The sequence below is a fragment of the Cuculus canorus genome, chromosome 23 (assembly GCF_017976375.1).
Source record: "Cuculus canorus isolate bCucCan1 chromosome 23, bCucCan1.pri, whole genome shotgun sequence".
Lineage (NCBI taxonomy): Eukaryota > Metazoa > Chordata > Aves > Cuculiformes > Cuculidae > Cuculus > Cuculus canorus.
The window spans coordinates 7,419,161-7,438,974 of record NC_071423.1 but is presented as its reverse complement, the minus strand read 5'-3'; the positions used below and the strand labels follow the sequence as shown (position 1 = coordinate 7,438,974).

Below are 19,814 nucleotides of genomic sequence, written 5' to 3'. Positions count from 1 at the left end.
TACTGTGACTGGAAGTGATTTATCACCATCATTGTCTGATGGGGAATTGGAAAAGCTTAGTCGCAGCGCAGCTTTCCTGGGTTACCTCTGAAACACAAAGCTCTTCACTTACCCATCTGCAACAGGTAAAAAATAATAAAAAAAACCAACTGTTTTCTCCTGTCAGACTGGGTTTGGGGAGAATAGCTGAGTCTTTTGTCTCTGGGCAGATTAGGCTGCAGTCAGAGCTCTCTGTGGAGCTCTGGGAGAAGCCCTGCTCCAAGAGGACCTGAGCACTGAAAGCGAACTCCCTGCCACATTTAAACACATCAAAACCATAGCTGTCGTTGTGAGGTTTGCAACATTTGCTTCCTTTGCTCCAGCTGAATGCATGCTCTTATTAATGCAGATGGGCTGGGATCTGTCACTTTTGCTCAGAGCCTGATGGGTTTGGGAGATGATTAAAAGGGCACCAGTGCTATGAGAGATCCTACTGTGGGGAAAATGCCATCCTGATCCTTCCCTCACTCAGCATCAAAGCCGAGCTGTCACTTGACAGGTAAGAACTGGCAGGCAACATCCTTGCCAAGGCTAAAATTCACTGCTGCCAGACCAGGAGAGATTTCCTAATGCCAAAACACTCTCTTAGTACAGGGTAGGATACAACAGCTTTTGTTCTCTGCCAGCATCTGGGAGAAATGGGAATCTCAGAGAAAAGGGCAGGTGTGGAGATGTCAGCAGGTAAATAAGACAGATGAAAAGCCTTTTTGTGGGGATTTCCACATTTTTTTTCCTGATGTACATTTGAATTTCCCAGTAAACCCCTAATTCCTTGAGTTTGCATCACATAATCTCAGCAGTTTGATATCTGTGGCTCCACGTGGTTTAACCTTTAACAGCTGAAGCAGAAAATACCCCTTGGGCAGAAAGAGGGTAAGAAGAAAGAAAAGGACCAGCGTTGTGAGTTGTGAGGAATCTGCAAGCACTGAGAAAAAAAGCAAATAAGACTCTGAACTAAGCAAACACATTTAAGGGCATCATGCACCATAAACTGAGAAGTAAATTACCTTGTAGTTCATCCTGCACGCCACGCTGAGGAGAGATGGGGCGCATCCTGACGTGGGATTTCTCCCTTCGCTTTCCCTTCCAGAAACAGTTGTTTGGAAAGGTTCATAGGACCCTTTTTTTTTTTTCACCCATTTCATGGGAAACTCCTATGTTTTCTTGATCCAAATAATTTTGAGCATACGTGTCTTAGAGAATCTGAGGCTGAGAGAGTTTGGGTTGTTCAGACTGGAGAAAAGGCGGCTCCGGAGAGACCTTAGAGCAGCTTCCAGCACTCAAAGGGGCTCCAGGAAAGCTGGGGAGGGACTTTTTACAAGAGCCTGTAGTGACAGGATGAGGCGGAATGGCTTTAAATTGGAAGAGGGAAGATTTAGGTTACAAGTTAGGATGAAATTATTCACAATAAGGGTGGGGAGGCCCTGGCCCAGGGTGCCCAGAGCAGCAGTGGCTGCCCCATCCCTGGAGGGGTTCCAGGCCAGGTTGGATGGGGCTTGGAGCCCCTGATCCAGTGGGAGGTGTCCCAGCCTGTGGCAGGGGGTGGGACTGGATGGGCTTTGAGGTCACTTCTAACCCAAAGCATTCTATGATCCTGTCTACAGCTTAAGAACAGAAGCGTCCTGAGCGTAAGCCCTGCATTATCTCGCGCACAGGGGGGTTACTGTGACAGCACAGATATTGGCTCTAACATCACCACCTCAGGGGCCTGATACATTCAGACAAATCTAAATTATCTCAAGACACATTCTTAATGAAGTAAAACACGGTCTGTTTGCCAGCCCTGGCCCAGCAAGAGCTACCGTGACAGTCACGCTGCACTTGTCGCTTGCTGAACACCTCATCTTGCAAAGGGAGGGCTCTGCTACCCCCTTGGACCCACAGCAGCCTGAGCCAAGCCCTCACGGGGCTGCACGCAGACCATCCCCAGGCTCCACCCCGGGGCACTGTGGTCACTCGTACCTGCCGGAAGCCATTGCGTGTGTGCTGCAGGATTTTCAAGGCGTAGTTGGATCTCTGACCTTTGCTGTTGAATTCAATGTGGCCGGTGAGACCTTCCAATTCTACCTGTCCAAGAGAGAATGAGTTACAGCGCCCATCGAGGCGGCTCACCGCAGAGCCAGGGGTGGTGACCACTCACCCCACGCTCCAGCCATCCAACCCTCCTGGCAGCAACAGCCACACAGCCTTCGTGTCTCAATCCTATTTGCTTTTCAGCCTGGCTAGGGTAGCACTGAGAGACGTGGAGGGGAGCAGGAGAATCAGCAGCATGAGATGCTCTCCCAGTTTCTTCGCACCAGCTGGTTTGGCAGAACCCCCTCCGCAGCCCCTCGCTACCACCCCAAAGCTGCCACCACGCTGCTCTGCTGCAGGCACAGCCTCTTCGCTGTGTCACAGCGACCCATGAGCTGGGAATCCCTCCACAAACCATTTCATGCTGTTTCACTGCATGGGGCTGGTGTTTAGCACAAGAGCATGCTGCCACAGAGCCAGGATGAGCGCCCAGCCTCCCTGTGCAGATTAAACACTCCTCACTTGCTGCTGGAGCACCTCTTGAGCAACAAGAGCAAGCTACTGCGCCTCTGAGAAGCAGAGCTAAGGTAAGCTGAAAAGTTTGGTTCTCTCTAAGGAGGAGATTTAAAGCAGGGTTCACATGCATGGACTAAAGTGGCACAAGGTTCAGGTTCAGCTGATCCTTCTTTTGGAGTAAAAAAATATCTTATGACATTTCAATTGCACCCCAAACAGACTCAGAAAAGATGCTCCTTCTGCATGGTCAAGCTCAGCTCTCAGGAATCACATTCACAAACTCCAGACACTCCACAAGGCTGAAATTTCAGGATCTGTTCTCGTGCCAGTCTTGGTTGGTTCCAACAACCACACTTCTGGGTTCAAAGGAACCCGAATCTCTCCATAGGGAAACCCACCTTTTGCCACTGAGCTCTAAGCAATTGTACTGTATGACCTTATATCGACTCAAGTTCACTCGAAACAGAGCTGAAATCACTTAGAAACATTCATACTTTAAAAAAGAACTCATTGAATTTCAATTTTACTGCAGCAAAGTCTGGAAAACGGAGTTTCATGTCATTTCAAGGCCAGTGACAAACCAGCCCTCAGATCTCCTCTCCTTTCATTCCCAGTGCTACCTTCAAACAAACTGACGCTGTGCTTGAACACCGTGCCAGTGCCAGCATGTACATAAACGGCTTTTGCTTCCGGCAGCGATGACCGCTCGTTCCTAACACCCCAGCAAACTTCAGTCCCTTCTCACCATTCTCAGGTAGTTCATCAGGCTGGTGCCGTGCTGCCAGATCTGGGCAGAGCCACAGGACAGGGGCTTCACACCGATCTCCTGGCTCCGGTTCAGCTCCTGCACGGCACTCACCACAGCATACACAGCATCGAACAGCAGGGCGGAAGAGAGCTGTGGGGATAAAGAAGGGAAAAAATGAGATGGGAAGGCGAAAATCAAGCCTCCTGCTGAACGTTCAGTCCCTTGCAGCAAGCAGGAGAGTGCTCTAACCACAGCCTCAGCCGGAATCAAAAGGGAGCGTGTCCAGAGGAGAGCAACGAGGCTGGTGAAGGGTCTGGAGAACAAATGTTATGAGGAGCGGCTGAGGGAACTGAGGCTGTTTAGCCTGGAGAAGAAGAGGCTGAGGGGAGACTTTATTGCTCTCTACATATACCTTAAAGGAGGTTGTAGCAAGGTGGGTGCAGGTCTCTTCTTCCAAGTAACAAGTGGTAACAAGAGGAAACGGCCTCAAATTGCATCAAGGCAGGTTTAGACTGGATATTAGAAAAAATTCTTTACTGAAAGAGAGGTGAAGCCCTGGCAGAGGCTGCCCAGGGCGGTGGTGGAGTCTCCATCCCTGGAGAGATTCAAAAAGCGTGTGGATGTGGCACTTGGGGACATGGTTTAGCAGGCACGGTGGGGTTGGGCTGACGGTTGGACTGGATGGTCTTAGAGGTCTTTTCTAACCTTAATGGTCCCATGCTTCTATGAAATCCTTGTCTACCACTCTGCTGCAGCAACACCCCCCACACAATCCGCACCCACCCAAGGACAGGCAGAACAACAGCAACTGTACCCCTGAACTGCTGTGCCTGTGTAGGCACCGCTGGGGCAAGTGCAGTCCCTTTGCCAGCCCCAGTCCTGCTCCCAGTCTGCTACATTTCTCCTTCAATTTTGCTTCCTTCCTCACCCTTTATGTCTCTGCTTGCTTGCTTGCTCCTCAGGGCACCTTCTATCACCACCACCCTTCTATCTTTGGTGACCCTGGAGCAATCTTCTGGCCAGGGGAGAACGCTCCTGAGAGCAGGAAGTTTGTGAAGTTCAAAAAGCCAGGCAGCTGGGCAGAATAATGATCCTGCACCTGCACCCAGAGAGGGAAAGGTGACTGTGTTGCTTCAGCCTTCATTAAACAACACAGAATTCTCCTTCGACCACTGCTATGAAAGCTAGGTCCTTTTAGAAATGATGTTTTGCCAGATCTGCTTCTTAAATAACCAAGTCTTGGCTTTCAGACCCCATTAGAGACCATCCAGTGCCTCCAGTTCCCTGCTGGCTCTTCCGTGCTCTGTAATGGCATTGCTGAAGCAATATCCAGAATCACAGGGCTCGTCCCTTCTTCTTCTCATCTTTGCTTTGTTTGCCTTTAATCAGATTTCTTTGTCCATCAAGCCTCAAAACCCATGTTTTTTGCCCATGCACGACTGTTTCAATCTTTTTTATCTAGTTAATAATCAGCCATTTGCTCGCTCGTGTTCACTGTTGTGGCTAAGATTTCACTTTTAATTATTGTCACCTCCCGACTCTGCTGGAATTAAGCCGTTGTGGCTCATTACTATCAAGGCTACATTTTCCTCATGGCTACTTCTGAGAACATCCTCTTACCATCCCAGCTCCCAGCCACAGGCTCAGTCTCCGGCTGGGGCTCCTGTCCCCCACCATACCCTGTTTGTGGCTTAGGGCACTTCAGCAGTGTCCACATCCTTTATTCCTCCTAAAGCCTGATCAGGTTTATTCACTTCTGTGAGTTGCCCCGCAGGGACAATCTCACCCAGTTCAATCATCCCAAGGAATCCCTGGCTTCAACTCCGTCACTAATTGGAACAGAGCGAGCCAGACTTAACCCTGCTTGATGCTCCTCTGATCAGTCGTGAGCCCTCATTGACCACAACGGCCCGGGATTACGCAGCTAACGAGCAGCACAGAACCTGAAACCGAATGAGCTGGCACAAGTTAAAAGGCATCATTACAGCTTAACGCTAGCAAAGCCCAAACACCAGTTTAATGGCACCAGTGACCTTTCTAACCCTGGTACAGACTCACTTCTGCTCTGTCACATTCCTCCTGCACAGATCTGTTCAATCCATCTTACACAAACAGCAGTGAGCTTTGAGGAACCTGACCGGCATCCCTCAGCCCTGCGTCTGACCCTTCCCTGTGCAATGGTCATACATGATGAGAGTTTTCTGCTGTTAATAAGGACTGATCGGCTTCAGAGCGATGAAGTTTTATTACAACTGTGTTGCAGGAGGTAAACTGTAACACCAGAGAAGCTGAGCAGCCTGAGAACACACAGGAATTGGTGGCAGAGTGGGAACAGCAACGGGACATCCTGTTTCCTCTTCTGCCTCAGCGATGAGATCCCACCATTCCCTTTGCAGCACCATTCCCTTCTTCCCTTCTGTTTGGGGGGGAGTGCTGCCTTTTTTTTTTTTTGCTTAATATTCCCATCTGACCTAAACATTCCTCTCCTGGGAAGCGTTTTCCAGAGCTTCTTAAAGGATCTGATATATCCTTCTCCCTGCTTTTCCTTTTTACCCTCAATGCAAGTTCCTTTTCTAATGGGTCCTCTCCAGCCTGTCCTGTCCTCGGCTCCTGTTCCATGAAGCTCTGCAGCATAAACTTAATTTTAACCATGGACCGAATCTCTTCAGGTTACAGGACACCATGCACAAATAATCAATTTCTTTCCTTAATCAGAAGCCATATTAATACCAGTTGGTCAAACGGAAATGTTATGAGAACAAACATAACCCCTGTGATCCCAAAGTTTCACCAGCTTGTACCAAATGACAATATTGGCCCAGCATTTTTAATTGTCTCCTGTTGGGTTTTCATTTCCATTTTCCCTGAGCAGCTAATGATCTCTTATTAGCTGGTGAGCAAGGGACTCGTAGATCTTAGCAAAGTATTCGACGTTATTGATTGGAATATTTTACTCCTTAGCCTCGAACAATTTGTTAGGGTTTCTGGCAGTGTTCTTATGATTTCAAACAATTTAGGGACTGGAGGGGGACTTGTGAGGCACAGGATCAAGTCCTCTTGGCAGGGAATAGGAGTCCCTTCCATACTCTCAACATAGCTCTCCTTTTTTTTTAAAAAAAAAAAAAAAAAATCAGAACTTTCCTCAGAAGCACCACATTTCCATTCTCAATCCTGTTTGTCATTTGTACCAGCCATTCCTTGTCTTGCTGGGCTTAAAACCAGACTCCTGTGCGAGCCTCGGAGAACAGCACCTGGATGGATGGGAGCCTGGCAGTACAGCGACACGCAAGTAAACAGCCCCGCTCACCTCTTTTTAAACCCCCACCTTGACTCTCCCTTCAATAGCTGCCAAAACTCAGACCTAGTGAGGTTCGTAGCCTTCACTTTACTCTCTCGTCTGGTATCAAAATCCTCCATATCTCCCCACAGGTGCTGATGTGGAATCATCCATGTTGGTGGGCACGGTGGGGTTGGGCTGCTGGCTGGACTGGATGATCTGAAAGGTCTTTTCCAACCTTAACGGCTTTATGATTCAATCCTGCTCCATCACCCCCAGCAGCACTGCTGCTCTCCCTTTTGCCTCTCATCCCAACCCACGGCAGCGTTTGCTCTGCTGCCCTGTACCACCTAATGCCCATCTCGCTCTGCCTCTGTTCACTCAATAACACCAATAAACCATCTCCAACACAGTCAGGTAAGTTGGGGTGCACACTGTGTGGAGGAAACCATTCACAATTACAATGGCAGTGGAATGCAGCAGCTCTTCTGGATTCTTTGTCTCTCTGGCTTTCACAGGTAGGGGAATGTCTCCTTGCAAGGTTAACTTGGAGGTAATAACACAAGCTCAGTGCTTCCAGCTGCCTCCTACAGCCCAGCAAGTTCAGAGCAGCACTGGGTCACTTCAGCACATCCACTCTGGTGTGTTAAACGGAGCTGCTTGACTTCGCACTTGAACAGATGCAGAGCAGCCACACAGCCTCACATCTGTTGGGGCCATAACCTTCAGCAGGGGAGTCGAAAGAGCTGGACACAGCATCTTTTAGCTTCCTCCAGGCAGATGCAGCAGGGGAGATCTGTCACTGCTCTCGTGTACATTGCCTCAACTTTCTTCATGTCGCCTTTAAAATCTCTCACTACTTTTATGTTCCTATTTTAAACCCCAGCTTTGTCACTCTGTCACAAAAAGCCAATTTGCCTGCTAACAAATTGATTCTCTTCCTTGCGTGCATTGCCAGGTTTGAGCAGATCCCTGATGGTTTTGTACCATCTCTGCAACATAAGAGCTCCAAGACAGGCTGAAAGGCTTGCTAAGCTCAGGAGTGGTCCTTCACTCGCAGGTTTGTGGGTCACAGGGAAGTCTGCTGATAAAAATTGCCACTTGATGTACTTAAAGGGTGCTCAGTACTGAAAGGGGCCCCAGGAGAGCTAGGAAGGGGCTCTTGATCAAGGAACACAGGGATAGGATGAGGGGGGATGGTTTAAAGCTAAAAGAAGGGAGATTTAGATCTCAGGAATAAATGGTTGCCCAGAGCAGTGGTGGCTCCCCCATCCCTGGAGGTGTTCAAGGCCAGGTTGGATTATCCAGTGGGAGATGTCCTTGCCCAAGGATGCCCTGCACCTCGCGAGGTGCTACCTACAGCTCCTTGCTTGATGCAGCACACCCTCCTCCCAACACCAGATCACCAGCATGTTAAGCATAGTTGAATGGAAGATCTCACTTTGGTTTCTATTTAGATATCTGCCATGTGAAGGCCATGTTTAAACTGATCTGCAGGGAAATATGACCGGGTCGGGCAAATCTGCATTTTGCCATGTTTTTTTCTTTTTCTCTTTTCTTCCTAAAACATTATCATCTGTATCTTTGCCCCCAAACATAACACAGAGAATTAAAACCATTAAAACCCTGTGCAATAGACTTTACAATCTGGATTTTATTCAATGACATAAACACTTAATTACAAACATCTGTTTTAGCCTAAATTCTAATTACCTAATCTAGCCATCTGTAATTTGAATGATTTTCTCTGATTTCCTTTCTTTGCAATGTGATTAATGAGAATGGCATTAGAGCAAGCAGCTCCCTCCTCCTTCCTCAGATGCTTTCTCAGCTCTAGCAAGAAAGCCCTGGGATTTTGCAGCTCACAGGAAACCTCCCTCCTGTCACTTCCAGCTGTTGGGCTTCCTCTTCTGTTTTTAGTATGAGCCATCCCACGAGATATCTGCTTCCCAGCCCTAAAAGGGGAATTTCTTACACAGAGAGATGCTCTCCAGGAGATGAGACCTGCCAGATGTCCAAGGGCAGACATAGTGCATGGCAAAATGTTGCTGGATTTCCTTTGCACAAGAGAGGAAACGTGCCCTGTCAGGCAATATTTCACCTCTGCTCTGTATTTTCACTTCCCAGGGCAAAGCCCTTTTCTCATCATCTGGGATGAGGCACATGGGTGATGGGAGCCTTGCTATGAACATAAGAGTAAACTTTCCCACCATCAGAAAGAAATCACCTTTTGGCTAAGATTCTACACTAGGATTGAGGAGAACTGAATCCGTTTTTCCAACTGTGCTGTACGTTCTTTGACTCCGATATAACAGAATTCACTTTGCTTCCATGTCTAAATTCCCTATTTATATACCAACAATCACAGTTCCTCTGAGCAGTTGGCCACCAGCAGGCAGAACGGGAGCTACTCGGCACAGCCAAGAGCAGCCACACAGCAGGAGCCAGGGAAGGCACTGAAACCCCTGGGAATGTCCTCTAAGGAGGGAATGTCTCCTAATAAGAGCAGGGCTGGAGCAGTTTAGATCAGGGCGATGCAGCGTGGCCAAGCCCCGTGTCCTCCCTGGCCCGGGAGGAAGCCTGCTGTATGGCTGATTACGCTTTATGAATGAACGAAAGGAGCATCCAGCTGGCTTAATAATACACTGATGGGTGATTTAGGCTCAGGCTTGCAAACCAAACAGCTCCACGCAGCTCTGAACTCGTTCACTCTTTAAAACAAACCACGCTGCAATGGGGCAGCATCCTCCCACCTACAGAATCTGCTGGTTCTTCAAGACAACACAGGGTGAGAGGCACAATGAGATCTGTTCTTTCCCCATCACAGCTGCTCCGCTCCTGTTCCTACTGTCTTCTGTTTGTACTATCAGATGGACATTTGTTTTTGATGCCTTCAAAAAATCCCCGCAACTGCCATCCAAATAGGAAGGTTCCTGGTAGCAATCCCAGAGAGATGTAGCAGGGCAGGAACAAGCTCACTGCAGCTGCCTCTGTGCAGGAGGACTGAGAGCAGGATGGACCCAGGCATGCACTAACCATGGCCTGAGCTCCCCCTCAAGCCAATAGGATGTGGACACAAAGGGCAGAAAGCTCCTTATTTTGCTTGCTTAAGATCCCTTTGTAGTGATAATGAGGAGGTTTCCAGCAGCACTCAGCTGCCTTGGCTTGTCAAGGGGGCTCTGCTTCATGAAAAACGCAAAGGGTTGCACTGATGGCATTTTCTCTTTCTCTCCTCCCCCAGCTCCCTGCATCCCTGATTTGGCAAATCTGCTTTGCAAACCTTCCCGGTTATGAAAAGGCCCTACGGAAGATTTTGGCGCTGATCTGCACGCTCCTCAGGGAGATGTTAGAGGATGCTGTAACACAGCCCCGAGCCCAGCCCTTCCTATGCTATTTGCATCCAGAGTCCCTCTCCCACAAGCCAGTTTCCTAAAGGTAAAATACAGAGGGACACATTTCATGAGGGAGACTCGGAATCAGGGCTGCATCATCCTCTGCACTCACATATAAATATAATTCAAATTAAGATTAGGCTTGAATTTGAAGTTGTACAGCCATCCGAGCACTGACAAGCCTTCCAAAGTTTGACACCCAGGTGGCTCACCAGGGCCCTTTTGGGTGACCACAGGCTTCCAGGATCACTTTAGTATTCTCCAGATTAGGAGGCTCCCCTGTAAGTCACAGCCTAACACCCCACGTCCTCTCCTGATTACTTAACTCTCTGGTTCATCCTTCTTACTCCTGGACCACCGTGCACCCAAGACCAACAACCACAAATGCCAATCCAAGGCCAGCAGTACCGCAGCAGCCTGGTGCTGTTCCAGAGCTCTTTAGCACAGGGGTCACCTGGATTAAATAACAGTCAATACCATGTATCAATACATTTGAGACCAGAGTTTCTATCTCTGCATGGTCTTCACACCATATTTGCAATGTTTGCTCAGGACCAGCCTGCAGCTCTTTCCATGAGGTTCTGCTGATGGTCTACAGCAGCTTTTGGCTCAGGGAGGCTGTGAGCGATGGGAATGAATTTTACTTACGGCTGGCCCGGTAAAAGGAGCGTGGTCACAGTTCTCCTGCCAGGACTGGTTGAGGCTCTGGACAAACTCTTGGAAGAAAGCATGAGACTGGTTGAAAATGGAAAATCCCAGGATGTTGACTCGGTCATCCAGCAGACTGTCCAGGTGCTGGAGCGAAAACTCCTAAAGCAGCCCAAAACAGAAAGTGGGATTAGGGAAGAGAACAGGCACCAAACATTTCAACCACTCAAACTTCTTTATTATCTTTAATTTCCTTTGAGAGCACCCCGAATTAGACCCCAGCCTGGGTGACCAACGTTATCTGCTGAGTGAAGCTGTTCTACCACCACCATATCCAATTCAGTGATGCAAAGCTAAAACTGTTACATGAAAGCAGTTCCTTCCCCTAGGGCAATCCTGCCCTGCAACGTGGTGCCATCAGGTACCAGAAGATGCCAATTATGGGACATCCTAACGCCCCTGTGGAGGGGAGGAATGTGCTTTGACTGTGGGGCTCATCCTTTTGCATTTCTGAAGAGAAAAAGTGGTAAAATGGATAAAAGTGACTGTATAAAAAGAAATTAAAGCAAAAAGAGAGAGCTCTGTTTTGCTCCTCATGTCAGTGGAAGCAGTTACATGACAAAGCCAGTTTCCTGGGGAAGAGTTCAGCCCTCCTTGTCCTATTAGCAGGAAATAATGGTGCCTTCCTCACTAATTTCTCTTTTGCTAATTGCTAAAATGGAGTGAGAAGGTGGGGGTGATGGTTTCAGAAACTGCTGGATACCCATTCCCTTCCATCACTAATACAAATGCCTTTTGGCTCTGCAGACTCTGAGATCTCCATGAGTTAAGTCATTTTTTCTCCTTCCTGCGTATGCATGCACGTAGGAACAATGTCTGTAAATCTCCAAAACATAGAGTTACAAGACTATTCCAGCACGGCAAACTCCCACGAGAGTGTGATCAGACACAGGATTAAGTGCATTTTGGACACAAAGGCATTAACGCTAGATAACATGAAATTGCCTGTGAACTATTGATTCATTTGAATGATATTATCCTCCCGCCTCCCTGACAGGTTATCCATTTACCCACAGCATCCTGTCAACCCACACAACGAGGGCAGATGGCTAGCGAGGAGCTGAGCCTGAGGAGATCCTGGATGCAGGCAGAGCAGCAGGAGAGATGTTGAGCCCCTGCGGAACCAACCTCGAGCCAGAGCCAGGAGGCAAATTGCATGAGGTACAACCGGAGCAGGTGCCTGACTGCCCTCTTGGCTTATGATAGCAAAGAAAAAAAGGGCTGTTATGTACCAGAACTGCCAGGCTTGTCTAAGGCCAGACTGCCCCAACCTCAAGGCAGCTGAAATCAATGCCTTTATTTATTACACCTTTTCTCCACTGCAAACATTTCTAAGCTTTTGAGGTTACTCAGGTCCTCACAGATTCATTACGTTATGCCCCTTAAATTAGCAATTCCTGGGTGACAGAACCATAGAATAGTTTGGGTTGGAAGGGACCTCAAAGCCCATCCAGTTCCAACCCCCCGCCATGGGCAGGGACACCTCCCACTGGATCAGGGGCTCCAAACCCCATCCAACCTGGCCTGGAACCCCTCCAGGGATGGGGCAGCCACCACTGCTCTGGGCACCCTGGGCCAGGGCCTCCCCACCTCAACAGCAAAACATTTCTGCCTAAGATCTCATCTCAATCTGCCCTCTTTCAGCTTTAAATCATTACTGAAGAGCCCCTCCGCAGCTTTCCTGGAGCCCCTTTCAGCACTGGAAGCTGCTCTAAGGTCTCCCTGGAGCCTTCTCTTTCTCCAGGCTGAACAATCCCAACTCTCTCAGTTTGTCATCATAGTAGAGGTGCTCCAGCCCTATCAGTCTCAATTCACATGGGGGAAACTGAGGCACAGGTGCGATTTGCCACAGTCACCAGGCCAATCCCACAGGTGGTCTGCTCGGGCTGGCTGAGGGATGGCGTTATCCCTGTCCTCAGCTCGGCTCTCTGCACAGTTTCGGGAGGGACCCCCGCCTGCATCACCCACTTTCCCTGTGGCAATTCCCGCAGCTCACCCGGGATGGAGGCAGCTGTGACAAAGGGATCGCAGGCAGACCAGACCGTGCTCCCCACGGAGTCAACAATTTGCTCTGGTTCAAATGTTAACAGCAGCTTTTCCCAGCTCCATTAGCGGTGGCTGGGCACTGCAACCTCTGGCCTTTTTCTACAGCCAATGCTGCCTATATCCATCTTTTTCCAGGCAAGCCTCCAGCTGCAGAAAACCCCATTTCTGTGGCTGTCACGCTCAGAAAGCATCCCCCTCTGTAACACATGGGGATTGCGGGGCCTGTACATGACCCTTTCTCTACGCTGCTCCTTCTCCCTTCCCTCTGCTCCAGCTCCAACCCTCTGCCTTTAAATGTTTTTCCGTCAGACGTGCACAAAGGCGTTTTGCGGACCCAGGTCAGAAACAAGTAAATGAGCCATGAGCTGCCTATGCAGTGAGATGGAGATAAACCATCCTTGGGGGACACACTCCATTTGCAATGGGATAAGAGAGATTTGGTAAGGTCAGGCTTGCTACGGAGGGCAAAGCTGTGAGAGCATCCCGATACTCCAGTAGCTGCTGGCTCAGCTTCCACCCCTATTTGTTTTTTAACTTTCCTACACAGTCATTCCCCAGGCTTGACATTTCCAAACCCACGTTTTGCAAACACAAACTCATTTGCCATTCATGGCCTGCACCACTCAGCCGATTTCCAGAGCTCAACTCTCCATCAGGCAGCCTTGGTCCTACCTCCCACCCTGCCTTCCCGACTGTGAGCAACGGCTGAGCCTCTGATCACAGAATCATGGAATGGTTTGGGTGGGAAGGGACCTCAAAGCCCATCCAGTCCCACCCCCTGCCATGGGCAGAGACACCTCCCACTGGATCAGGGGCTCCAAGCCCCATCCAACCTGGCCTGGAACCCCTCCAGGGATGGGGCAGCCACCACTGCTCTGGGCACCCTGGGCCAGGGCCTCCCCACCCTCACAGCAAAACCATTCTCCCCAAGAACTCATCTCAATCTCCCCTCTTTCAGCTTCAAATCATTCCCCACCTCATCCCCTCCCTGCACTCCCTGATCCAGAGCCCCTCCCCAGCTTTCCTGGAGCCCCTTTCAGTCCTGGAAGCTGCTCTAAGGTCTCCCTGCAGCCTTTTCCAGGCTGAACAACCCCAATTCTCTCCACTTGTCCTCATATGAGAGGTGCTACAGCCCTCAGATTGTCTTTGTGGCCTCCTCTGGACTCGCTCCAACAGATCCCTGTCCTTCCTGTGCTGAGGACTCCAGAGCTGGATGAGGAGCCTCAGGCGAGGTCTCACGAGAGCAGAGATGCTGCCTGGCAAGAGGCAAGTGCAGTCAGGAGAACGGGTGGAAAACCCCGCTCTTGGAGATGATCTCAGATGGCTCCTCTTGTCATGTGTTTGCGTGCAAGTGTGAATACATTTCCCTTTCCAAAGATCAGGACTGAAGTAGAGAAACCCCGTTCTGATTTGAGAACCGACGTTCAGACATGTGAGTGGTTCTGTAGCAGATGCACAGGAATTCGGTGTCAGACAAGGATTTGTCATTGAGACGTTCTGAAGCTGGGTCTTACCTAAGCTAGGAAAAAAAGATAAACAATCCAAGCACGTCTTGGTATGACCTCAGTACCTGGCCTTGCCTGGACCGCCCGACCAAGCTGGTGGGGCTAGTGCTCCCACAGGGCGGTTTACCTGCTGCCTCTCCTCATGTAGTTACTCTTCCTTATCCACAGCGCTGGCTGGTGCTTTTACAGGCTGGAAATCGCTTTCCAACACAATAAGAGCAGGGAGCCATCAGGAAAATATCTCAGACTTGTCAGCAGATCCTCTTTAAAAGAGGACCCGAAGCCTCGGTGAGCCTTCTCCTAGCCTCCACCATCGGTGCCAATACAGTTTTGTAACCAAGATAAAGGTATCAGGTGAACATAAGAGGGTGCAAACCAAAGACATTTGTGCAAGTGTCTTCCCCATTACCTCCTATTCCACTGCCAATGATTTTTTTCCCTCCTTACATTAGAATCATCACAATAGCTGACCAGCACTTTGCCCTCCATCTCAGTCCAGCTCCACTATGCCAACCAGTGCAACCTGAGGTGCAGAGAAGACCACAAAAACTCATGCCAAGGCTAATTCCAGATGCACCATTTCCGGCTGCATGAACTCTCACCTCTCTTTTCAGTCTGTTTTTTAATGCACCCACCAAGAGTCAATATTCTTTTTCATGAGCTCTCAGAAGAAGCAGGCCCTGAGGGTCTGTAACCAATATTAATGAACTTTTACAGAAGAAAAATCCCAGGCTTTGCTCAAACCACAGCAAATTCTGCAGCAGCACCAGGCAATTACAGTGTAGGTTTTCTGACTTCTACTCCGGGGCTGCAACCACTAAATATGTGCTGTTAAATAACAACACTTAGCAATTCTATGGCACTCTATATTTTCCAAGTGCTAGGCACACATTAGCTAATTGAATACAAAGGGGTTCCCTGGGAGACAGCACTGGAGGAGTTATTAGAGGATGAAGTCACTTGCGGGTTTGTGTGCTTCGCGCGGCACTCAACCTGTGTTCTCACTTTACAGCAGACAAAGCCTGTGGAGTGACCCGAACATTTAGATCATTGGAGGATTTTGGCTAATAAAAGCCACACAGCCTAGCTCTATAATTCATGATTTTAAACCCATGATCTTGGATTTTCTGGTGTTGCTAGCTGTGAGTTACGATCGGGAGATTTACGGGCGATAGTCTCCATTAGGAACAGAAACCCATGAGGTGAAACGTGTCATAGGATCATAGAATGGTTTGGGTTGGAATGGACCTCAAAGATCATCTATTTCCAACCCCCCTGCCACGGGCAGGGACACCTCCCACTGGATCAGGGGCTCCAAGCCCCATCCAACCTGGCCTGGAACCCCTCCAGGGATGGGGCAGCCACCACTGCTCTGGGCACCCTGGGCCAGGGCCTCCCCGCCCTCACAGGGAAGAAATCTCTCCCTATATCTAGTCTAAATCTGTCCCTTTCCAATTTATACCCATTTATAGTCAAGTCTCCGGTCTCCAGTGTTCCAGTTGAGTACCAACCAATCCCAACTGGGACTCGGCCCTCTCCCACCTTAGCACCAGCAATTGGGCTCCTGCAACACACTGGTGGGTTTCTGATAGAAACCACCCTTCCCGTTTCACTACAGCAGCAACATGATGTTCCTCGTGTTGTCACAGCACAGTGCCATGCTGAAATATGAAATCCCAACTGCCTTGCCCCATGGGGACTCCTGCCAAGAAATTATTATGCCCACAACAGAGAGGAGGAAACTGAGGCACAGAGCAAATATTAGCGAGCAATTAAACACCTGACAGCACGGCTCAGCCTGTGAGAGATATGGATTAACAACATGGCCTCAAGTTGCACCAGGGGAGGTTTAGATTGGATATTGGGCAGAGGTGGAGTCTCCATCCCTGGAGGGGTTCAAAAACTGTGTAGATGTGGCACTTTCGGAAGTGATTTATTCAGCACAGTGGTCTTGGGCTGATGGTTGGATGGGATGAGCTTAGAGGTCTTTTCCAACCTTAACAATTCTAGGATTCTAATACGCCTTACGACACAAAGCATCAAAGCCAGGATTTGCACCCAAGGATGTAACCAATGAAATATCCTCTCAAATCTGCACCCAAGCAACGCACACCTGGACTAAAGCAGACCCCACAGGTGATGACCCTCACTACTGGCCCCGCTGCCACCTATCACACCCTCTTCTCCCAAGTCTGGGAAGAGGATGGGGACTTCTACGTGGAAAGGGACAATCAAGCAAGGGATTATTAGTGTCATAACAGCCTGACCATCAAATATTTTATAAGGTGTGGAGCTGCAAACCCTCGCGACTCCCCTGCACAGCCACACCGCGTTCTCACTTCAGCGAGTGGCTCCTGGTAATTGTTCACCTGGCGAGACGGCCAGTTTGCTATTCAGCGCTCTGCACCAGCTATTGAGCTGCTTCCAGCTTTATCGATTTAGCTGGTGATATTGTTCTGCATCCCATTTGTGTGCACAGAACCTCGCTCCCTGACTTGATTCTTATCACATTTTTAATAACCTAAATCACCCGGGAAGCAGGGAGACAGTGGCCACCTGCACACTGGAGACAAGTATAAAGATGGGCTCGTTTCATTTTTAGTGACTCTAAGACCTTTCCAGGCCCTGCAAAACCTCACCTCATCACAAACACACATGCAATCTCCTGGTGCTGTAAGCTCAGCACTTACCTCGCTCCCCTCCATCCCAGCCAAGGATCCGGCCCTCTGACAGCAGCAAAAGCTGATTTACACCCAGCACGTGCTCACCGTGGATCCAGAACATGCTGTACTGTTCCTTCTCTATTTTTATGTGGGATGGGAAGGAGAATATAGGTCCAAGGCTTCCATTTCTCTATTATTAAGCCCTCACTCTGGCAAAACTTCCATTTCAAGAGTCTGTGGTGCTTGGAACAGCTGTCACACTCCAAAGACAGAGCTTCCACGCTGAGATTGCCTGGCAGATTTTATGCAGGAGCCAAAGCTCCAGCGAGTGCAGAGTCAGCACAGCCCTAGTGACTTCGCCGCTGACACCACTGGGTGCCAACCTGCGTCATTACTCACCTTTTTTAGGGTCAACCAGAGGAGATAAAGAATCTCAGCTCTTTGTTCCTCAGGCAAAGCTCTCCCTAGGGAGTCTCTCCTCAAGCCATGGGTGGCAGGACTATAGGCGTTGTCCAAAGGGGCAGAAGGTGCCATACTGGTCCCACCTACAGCAAATGGATCTGGTGCCACAACTCTCCAGTTAGCCCAGGTCTCACAGTTCAGGCATGAGCAACGTGTCGAGCCTGGAGCGTGACTCACTGACAGCGAAGGGAAGCAGAAGGCTTACTCTTCCTCTGGGGCACCTAAACAAACGGCTGAAAGATAGATTCCTCACAAGGAGCCTGAAAAGACTTTGAGGCACCTGTGCCACTGATGTTCCCCCCCCAACCCTCTTGTACTGCTGGAGATCGTTAACAGCAGCAAGGGTAGAAGAAAGAAAAGCACGCAGATCAACAGAGGATACAAACCACAGATTTAAGGGAGTGACTCTCCCAGGGGACGGGTGGCATCTCCCATCCTCCTCCATAACAGAGGCACACCAGGGACCACCACCCAGCGTCACTACTGGCTGCACACGCGTTGCGTGACTGGGGCATTTGGCCCCTAGCTCTCCACAATCTGTCACAGTGACCAATTCCTCCCCAGAGTCCTCTGGACCTCCTCTATTGGATGTGGCAGTGGAGAAAATACCTGCCTTTGCCTCTTTGGATCCTGTTGCCCTCAGGACTGAGCTGTCAAGTCTGATAATCATTCCTAAGCTCCTCTAACACATTCATTTATTTATTTACTAAAGTGGACAACATTATGTTAAGTGCTTTATGGTTTTCTTGAAAGGCTCGGTTTATAAATAAACTATTGACAGAGTCAATAAGTTTATAATGGGCCACATGTAAAAATCAATCTGTCTGGAAGAAAGAAAGTCATCACAGCAACAAATTGTGGCCTTTTGAGTAGGGAAGTGGTTGTGGGAAATCTACGCAAGGCACTGTTATTGGGTCATTCACGCAGTTAAAGAGGAACTGTGATCTTAAGGAACCATTCTGAGAGGAAATTGCCTCAAATTGCACCAGGGGAAGGTTCAGATTAAATATCAGGAAAAAAATCTTCACTGAAAAGGGTTCTTGGGCACTGGAAGAGGCTGTCCAGGGAGATGGTTAAGTCACCATCCCTGGAGGTATTTAAACATGGCTTAGTAGTGTATGGGTACAGTTGGACTCTATGGTCTCAAAGATCATTTCCAACCTAACGATTCTATGATTGCATGCACTCAGGACGATTTAGGGGAACTGTCCTAAAAATTCTAGTTGCTCCTACAAAGTTGATGCATCACAAAAGCATCAGAGTGTGGCATATGCTAGCAAGGATGGGTATTTTACCTCCTCATCCAAGGCGCGCTATTAAGTTTTGGAGGCTGCTCTTCAAACGAAAGCACTTTAGGAAAATACATTGCCCACATCCTTGGTAAAAGCAATTTAGTTCAACTTCTCTGCAGGGAGCCTGAGGTCTGAAAAGTGACAAATCTGCAAAGAAGTCAAGTGCTAATGTTGGGACGTGAACAGCACAGTTCCTGGAAAACAAGAGGTAGAAAGTCTGAAAGACAAATACAACATGACAGCATGAGGGCAGAGGAAAAGAGAGAGGTTTGCTCTCACAGCAAAGGGCTTGGGCTGTATCTGAGAGAACGATTTACTCAGCAACTGGAAATCAAGCACAGGATAGACTTGAGCAGTGCATAAAGAAGACCCAAGACAGGTAAAGTAGCATGAGCAGCAAAAAGCAGGCAGGTACAGTTATTGCTTCGTCTAAATCCTCCTTTCCTCACGCTAACTGGAATGAGGAGAAATTGCTTTGGCATCCTTGCAGAAACCTGATTTGTTTGCCCTGCTACCGCATGCCACTGAAAATATGAGCCATAAATCCAGGGAATGATCTGGGTTCTACAAAAAGGGTTGCATCAGCTACTGGGAATTAGGAAGGCTGGTTGGATTGCAGGGCAAAATTTGTCAAAGTATAATGAAAGAGTCCGTGTTCTTCACCTGTGCAGGGTCAAAAGGGAAAGCGAGGGTGCAGTGAGGCCAAACACCATGGCCCCTGGTGGAGCTCATGCTGCAGAACTAGACAGAAAGAGAAGGTCATTTCACCAGGAGAAGGCAATTTCACAAAGCAGCAGGACTAAAAACCCAAGCTCCACAGTCCTGCTCAAACACTCAGCTGTAGTCCACCTTTGCTCTGCTGTACTTATATCATTCCCTCCTTCCAAAGAACGTTACTGTCCAGAGGAGGCCGCCGAGATGATCTGAGAGATAGAACACCTTCCATACAAGAACAAGCTGAGAGAGTTGGGGTTGTCCAGCCTGGAGAAGAGAAGGCTCCAGGGAGACCTTAGAGCAGCTTCCAGCACTGAAAGGGGCTCCAGGAAAACTGGGGAGGGGCTCTGGATTGGGGAATGCAGTATAGGACCAAGGGGAATGGTTTTCAGCTAAAAGAAGGGAGATTGAGATGAGCTCTTAAGGAGAAATGCTTTCC

At 49.0% G+C, this 19,814-nt stretch overlaps 1 protein-coding gene across 2 annotated transcripts in view; it reads right to left on the bottom strand.

Moving 5' to 3' along the window:
• The window catches only part of GRIK4 (glutamate ionotropic receptor kainate type subunit 4), a 143,476-nt gene that overhangs the window by 33,418 nt on the left and 90,244 nt on the right, over positions 1–19,814 (bottom strand). For both annotated transcript variants that reach the window (XR_008453417.1, XM_009569883.2), the window contains exons 8-10: positions 10,634–10,795; positions 3,314–3,466; positions 2,002–2,106 (exon numbers count right to left, since the gene is read on the bottom strand). Coding sequence is in view for 1 of the 2 variants with exons in the window: in XM_009569883.2 (XP_009568178.2) it covers positions 2,002–2,106; positions 3,314–3,466; positions 10,634–10,795 (420 nt within the window). In the remaining variant the exon portion in view is untranslated. The remainder of the gene's footprint in view (positions 1–2,001; positions 2,107–3,313; positions 3,467–10,633; positions 10,796–19,814) is intronic.